General features: G+C 36.7%; 1 protein-coding gene across 1 annotated transcript; it reads right to left on the reverse strand.

Moving 5' to 3' along the window:
• Positions 1 to 117: 117 nt before the first annotated feature.
• LOC118049052 (nifU-like protein 3, chloroplastic) lies at positions 118 to 2,393 on the reverse strand. Its single transcript, XM_035058909.2, has 4 exons — positions 2,134 to 2,393; positions 1,911 to 2,037; positions 1,160 to 1,458; positions 118 to 635 (listed from the first exon to the last, which is right to left on the reverse strand). The coding sequence occupies exons 1-4, from the start codon at positions 2,188 to 2,190 to the stop codon at positions 444 to 446; spliced, it is 675 nt and encodes a 224-aa protein (XP_034914800.1). The 5' UTR covers positions 2,191 to 2,393; the 3' UTR covers positions 118 to 443.
• Positions 2,394 to 7,294: the final 4,901 nt, after the last annotated feature.

Here is a 7,294-nt window from a genome sequence, read left to right on the forward strand (position 1 = left end):
CCAGGATGTTTTTGGAAACTGCAATTCTTAAATTGCTTTGATTATTTTTTTTATTAATTATTTGATCTAAAGAAATTAATCCTATCTATTATCTATATTAAAAAAATATCATCATCATTAACTGAAGCAGTTGAAACAGTTCATATTAGAATGAACGAGCACAGCATCCAAAAGTTAAACCCAGTATGATTTTATCATTAACATTTGATTATCCAACTCCCCCAAAAAAAAAAAAAAACAGATACTAAAATCAGTTCACGAGCACTGCTCTAATCTGCTTAGGTATATCAGATGAGGCTTGAATCAGTTCCTGTCAAGAAACCAATATTTCTCCTGTAAAATTGATCTTACAGTTATGCTCCTTGCTGTGAAGAAGATAAACTCCATGCTCTTTACATTCTATTTTTCCTTTGCTGTAGATGATGTTTGTGAAGATTTCTTTATCAATCTATCAGTTGGACAGCTGCAATGGCAGGTATCGTTTCTCTCAACTTCTGAGTTAAGGCAACACGAACAGTCATAACACCAGCTGCAGGACCACCAAGCCGAACCTTGACAACATAATCATTGATTTGAACGAGTTCAAGCACTCCACCTCCTGTCCCAGCAAGGTATGGTCTAATCTCAGCAAGGGCCTGAAAAGGAGGATTAAACTTACTTGAGTGCTTGCTGATTGGAATGCCCTGTCCCTTTCTTCACAAATAAAATAAATAGCTCTTTGTAGTAACGGGGAAATCATAAGATGAACATCCCTGTGAATCAACATTCAAACGAGCGATGCAGATAAATAAACTTAAAAATAGAACTGGCAAAGTTCCTCACAAGAAATGATGTAATCCATCCTGGAAAGAGTTTGCGAAAAATTCAATCTACAACCTATCTCTTGCAGTATCTAATCACATGGAAAATACAAGAGATGTCAAGGTCAGTTCTAGATTGTCAATGATATGGAACATCTTATAGAAACTAGAACCCAGCATTTGACACCATACAGAGCTGTAGACAGATCACTGGAAACTTTGATGTGAGAGTTATCTTCGGGATGATTCATGTAAAAACTATCTTCTACATCTACTGTTATAATGCAGCAACCTTCACAATTCTAGTAGTTCATTTTCCCTCGGTTCCCAAATAGCTATAGACATACTACTAGCCTAACCTTTTCGACATTTTCCTCATTTAGCTCCAAGCCAGTTTCAGTGTCCATGATCTGCTCTACAGCCATGATTTCGGGTATTTTATCCCGCAGCTTAGTCTCAATTCCCATCTTTAACGTCATACTTGAGCTTGGACATGATCCACATGCTCCTTGCAGCTTTAAAACCACAACAAGACCATCTATCTCATGCAAAGCCACATTGCCTCCATCACGCATTAAGCCAGGCCGTACCTCATCTAAAACCTTCTCCACATTCTCTTCAGTCAATGGGAGCACACAGCTCGGTGAAACCACAACTCCTGTAGATTAAATAACCACACAACAACCACAGTCTCAATTAACTGTTGCATTCAATCAGGTTCATCATTTAACTACTGTTTGGTTTAATTCCAATAAAAAGAGGAAAGAGAGGCAAGAACGAAACCCATCTTGTGCTTATGCAAAGAAGAGCTTTTGTTAAGAACACCTCCATATCAAATTGAGATCTCAAGACTACTCGTCGCTTATCTCTTAGCAAAGCAAGGAATATTTCATTAAAACACTATGTTCTCTCTAATTGCCCACATCGTAATATGCAGAGATAAGCCATGTATGAATGTTTTGCTGTCATGCATCGAACACTTTTCTTCCTACACATTTAACAGTACACTATGAAAAGTCACTTGAGCTGCCAAGAAACTGAAGAGAACAACTATAACATGATCAATAGTAAAATACATGAGAGAAGAGAAGAGAAGAATATATTGTTTACCTGTACATTTCATCCGACCACGGTTCAACTTGAAGTGAAGAAAGTGTCTGCTATGAAATTGAAACTGTCCTCTGAGAAAAGCGTTCTGCTTTGAAGATAATCCACAGGAATCTGAAACGGGGTCGGTCTAGACAGAAAGAAAATACAATAATTAGCTCAAACAACCATTGCCCATGTTCTTACTGAGAATGTGAATGATCAGATTATGAAGATTTGCTTGCACCTTAAACAAAAGTGATAGCTGGGTTTTCTGAGTTAAAGAGAGAAAAGGGTTCAACATCTCTCTCCTCTATAGTCAGAGACAGCGAATTCTCATCTGGTGTGGTAATTCAGCAGAACAGATTTGGTAGAATCACACTTTCCCCGTCTTAGTTTGTAGCAGTGACACGCGAAGGATTTTGATTGGCTGAGGATGCTGCTGATCAGCATCAGATAGAAGTAACAAATTTGCCACCAGGAGGTGGTGTGTTTGTGGTCAGAATCTAAGCTGCTATTTTCTACTTGATAGTCTTCAAGCCAAAACCTGGGCTCAACCACGGCCCACCATATCTTTAGTCTTATCCTAAAAATATCCTGTTGTTGCTCCATACATGAATCTGGAATTAAATTTATTTTTTCCATTACTTTTTTTCCATATATTTGAAAGACAAATTATTACTAAAAATATATAAATAGTTAAAACATTAATAGTGATTGGAGAAAAATAAATAAAAAAATTATTTTGAAATAAAAAGGAAGACAAAGAATAAAAATAAAGATACATATGATAGAAAAATTATACGAGCTGAAATTTATTTTTTTTGGGGTATAATACTCAGTAGCTCTAAAATTTATGTTTTTTGAGGATTAGATTTATCTTTCAATTAATATATACTTTTTTCTTTCTTATATCAAAATACAATCCAATTTTTTATTTATTTTCTCTTACTAATCATGATTAATACTTATTTTCTCTTTTCATTAGCATTTAAAAATCAGATTTTAAATAATAATTACTCATGTAATAATTGACCTATATTATTTAAATCCATCTGACCTTTTATTTTTCTTTTTTGTCGTAAAATCTAACCTCCCTTAAAAAGTCCCCCTTCCCTTTTTATGTCACCAAACATTTTTAAATTTAAGAAAAATAAAATCTAAGGTTTCTATACCCATACCAAGCATAATATAATGTTGGTACATGTGAGAAATGAATGGTGCCGATCTACAAGGAATCTAGTGATTGCTAGGGAGGTTAGATGGAGAGAATGGGCGTGTGGGGTGGTTATTGTTCAGCCATTGATACTAAAAAAAGAAGAGAATCCAATTTGTTAGATTCCTAAAAATGTAGGAGTTCATAAGTTTCTCATTTCTTTTCTTATATATATGTTTGTTACAATGCACGTAAATATATAACATTCTTCCTTCTATATAGCTCTAGGAACCTTGAGAAGGAAAACTAAAACGGTGCGTACATTAAAGTGATACTTATTACAAAACTAAAACGATGCCTTTTGACTATAATTGAAACGGTGCGTAAGGATTTGCAACGGCTAATTCATTTCAATTCCTAATACAAATTCATTATTCTCTTTCTTCTTCAGCTGGTAACAATTACCCCTCTTTGAGTCCAACCTTGTCCCCAAGGTTGAATTGTGGAAATCTCCACTTCAATTCGTCAATGTATTCCCAAGTTGCATCAGCATGAGAGAGACCCTCCCAATGTATTAGGACTTGAGTGATGGCCTAATCTTGTTGTTTTGCAATTTTCCTTTCTAATATGGTTTGGGGTTGAAGGACAAGGGTACGCGCCGTCGTAGGAAGAGCGCCCTACACTATATGATTACTTGCATGCCTTTTAAGCTGGGATACATGAAACACTAGGTGAATCAAAGTTGTAGCAGGTAGATTAAGCTTATAGGCCATGCTTCCTATTTTTTGCAATTACCTGGTAAGACCCGTAATACTTTGTAGCTAGTTTTTGTGAGGATCTATGTGCTGTTGACTATTGCCTAAATGGTTGAAGCTTGAGGTAGACATAGTCATTAACTTCAAAACTTCTATCACTTCCTTTTCTGTTTGCCACCATGGTCATCCTATTCTGAGCCCTTTGAAGATAAGTCTTGATCCTTTTAATCACTTCCTTCTTAGTTGACAAATACACATCCAATGATTCCATGACTGAGTCCTTAGGGAAGTAAGAAATGTGTTTGGGTGGAGGAACTATGTATAATACTTCATAAGGAGTCATCTTAATAGTTGAGTGGTAATTAGTATTGTACCATCATTCAGCTAAAAGCAGCCATTTCACCCACTAATTAGGGTAATCACCTATCATACATCTCAGGTAGTGCTCGATGCATTTATTAACGACTTCTGTCTGGCCATTTGTTAGAGGATGATATGTTAATGAGTAGTGTAGATTGACCCCTTGACTATGAATTAACTCTTTCCAAAATCAACTAAAAAATACCAGATCTTTGTCACTAATTATAGAAGTTAATAGCCCATGTAGTTTATATATATTGTTCATGAATAGTTTGGCCACCCCTGAAGTAGAGTAAGGGTAACTTAGGGTTATGCAATGCATGTATTTGCTAAAGCGATTCACTATGACCATGATAACATCATTTCCATAAGAATTTAGAAGGCCTTCTATAAAATCCATATTGATATCGATGAACAGGGCGGCAGGAATAGGTAGTGGTTGTAGGAGTCCAGGGCTAGCCATATTTTCATGCTTGTTCCTCTAGTAGGTAATACATTCCCTAATGTATTGCTTGATATATTTTTGTTGTCTTTTCTAGTAGAATAGACCCCCAATAGTCTTAAATGTTATTGTCATGCCTGAGTGTCCCTCCATGGTTGAGTTATGGAACATATAAATGAGCTTGTGTTGCAGTTCTGGATCCCTGCTTACCACCACCTTTCCTTTTCCTATTGAGATGATCATTCACCCAAGTATAGCTAGGATGTGCACTGGAAGACATTTACAAACCATTGATAATCTTTTGAATGGTATTATCATCTTCTTATGACTTTCTAATTTTAGTCATTAAGTTTGAGGAAATGGTAAAAGTGGCCAGGGCATAGACTTCGTTGCTGGGAATCTTGGAGAGGGCATTAACTAACAAGTTCTCCCTTCCTTGTTTGTACTCTATGTCATAGTCATACCCTAATAATTTCACCAGCCATAGATGTTGAGCAGGGGTAGTTATTTTCTGATGTAGAAGGTACTTCAAGCTTATGTTCACCCCCATAAATAATGTTTCTATTTAGTAACTACATGGATGATGGACAACATTTCTCTCTCGTAGACTAACATTACTTGTTGTTTTGGCCGTAAGGATTTGCTTATGAATGCGATGGGGTGCCCTTCTTACATAAGAATTGCTCCCGCTTCTACCCCAATCATGGATGCATTTGTCTCTACTATAAATGGTTTTTTTGAAGTCTGGTAGAGCTAGGACAAGAGCACTGGTCATTACCCTTTTTAATAGATTGAATGTTGTGGTAGCCTCCCCACTCCATCCCATAGGATTCTTCTTTAACAACTCCTTATTTTGAGATGATGTGGCCCAAATACTCTACTTGTGTATTGTAGAAGAAACACATGCTAGTCTTTGCCACCAATTGATGTTCTCTTAACAGGTCAAAGATAATAGATAGGTGTTTGTAATGGTCTGTAAGTGTCCGACTATACACCAATATATCATAAAGGAATACTAGGATAAATTTTCGTAGGTGCTTATTGCAGATTTCATTCATTAGACTCTGGAATATGGCCGGAGCATTAGTTAGTCCGAAAGGCATAACCAAGAATTCATAGTGGCCGTTGTGTGTTCTAAAAGCTGTTTTGATTCCGAATATAGTGATAAGCAGACATGAGATCAATCTTGAAGAATATGATAGCTCTCACTAATTCTTGTAGCAGTTCCTTAATCATTGGGATAGAAAACTTATCCTTAATAGTAAGCTTTGTCGCACGTCAAAGCTCTATAGTCTACACACAACCTCCATACGAAATCCTTTTTATTGACAAGTATCATGGGGGATGCTAATGAGCTGTTGCTAGTTCTTATAATTTTAGCCTCTAACATCTCTTTTACCATTATTTCTAATGTGTCTTTTTGCAAGCCTAAATATATATAGGGTCGCAAGTTAATTGCTACCCTTCCCTTCCTCAAAGGACTCTAGTGATCATGGGTTTTAAGTGGTGGTAACCCTTTTGGTTCCTGAAATAAGTCTTAATAGTCTACTAAGATGCTTTATAGTTGGTCCTCTTCATTACTCTGGAGCTAAGGTGAAGTAGCCAAGGATTCGGAGATCGAACCATCTTTATCCTCCACCATTTGTAGATTACATAAATTATACCCATCTATATAGTCATGGCTTCCAACTAGAGAACTTAGTTGTTCCAGTTCAATGTATTGTAACTTAGGTGGATTTTCCCCTTTTAGCAAAACTCTTTGCCCTTGCCAATCAAATGACATCAACAAGTGTTTGTAATTACACAAAATATCACCCCATAAGGATAACTATTGTATACTTAACACCATCTCGCAATTACTCAGCTCAATGATGAACACATCTACCATGAAATTAATTCCCTGCATCTTCCATCTGAGTCCCTTACATAAAGATTTGCAGACCATATTTCCCCCCTAGTAGCTATTTGCACAATCATTAGCTTAATGGTGGTTAACTAGAGCTGAAGTTTAAGGGCCACCGTAGAGTTGAGAAAGTGGTGTGTGCTTCATGAATCTATAAGAATACTCACTGTGGTCCTGTCCAACCTTTCAGTTACCTTTATGGTATTGAGCCTCACTATGCCCTCCAACGCATCCAGTGATATGTATGGGGCAAAATCACTCAGTTTGAGCCTCTCTTCAGATGTCTTATCTTCTATAAATCCTTCATTTTCTTCTACTATACTTAGAGAATATAACCTTTTGTTTAGACACTTGTGGCCAGGAATGAACTTCTCATCACACCAGAAACACAACCCTTTCAACCATCTTTCTTTGAATTCTTGGTTTTTGATAGATTTTATAGGTTTAATGGAGTTTCTATAAGTGTTGTTGAGAGAGGTAATGTTCCAGGGGGTTGGGTTTGGTTTTGCTATGGTACTATGAGGGGTCATTAGGTTCCTTGTGGGATTTGGTGGTGGAGAGGAAATAATTTGGTGAGATGGAGAGGTGTTGGAGGTAGAATATCTTCTAGGGAAACTGGGGAATTTTTAGTAAGCTAGAGTGTTGGTTCTTGATCTCCAAATCCAGACCTCCTAAGAAGATGACCAGGGACTGTTTTTCATTGATCTCATCCTTATTTCACAAGATATTGATGTCCTGGATGTATTCTTCTAGGTCTCCTAGCTATTTAAGTTCCATCAATTCCTGAAGAGG

Source organism: Populus alba, chromosome 12, assembly GCF_005239225.2.
Source record: "Populus alba chromosome 12, ASM523922v2, whole genome shotgun sequence".
NCBI lineage: Eukaryota > Viridiplantae > Streptophyta > Magnoliopsida > Malpighiales > Salicaceae > Populus > Populus alba.

Coding starts and splice junctions, on each gene's coding strand:
- LOC118049052 (XM_035058909.2), bottom strand. CDS start 2,190: ATGTTGAACCCTTTTCTCTCTTTAACTCAGAAAACCCAGCTATCACTT. Junction 2,038..2,133: donor AGCTATCACTTTTGTTTAAG/GTGCAAGCAAAT, acceptor CTTTCTGTCTAG/ACCGACCCCGTTTCAGATTC. Junction 636..1,159: donor ATGAGGAAAATGTCGAAAAG/GTTAGGCTAGTA, acceptor CCTCCTTTTCAG/GCCCTTGCTGAGATTAGACC.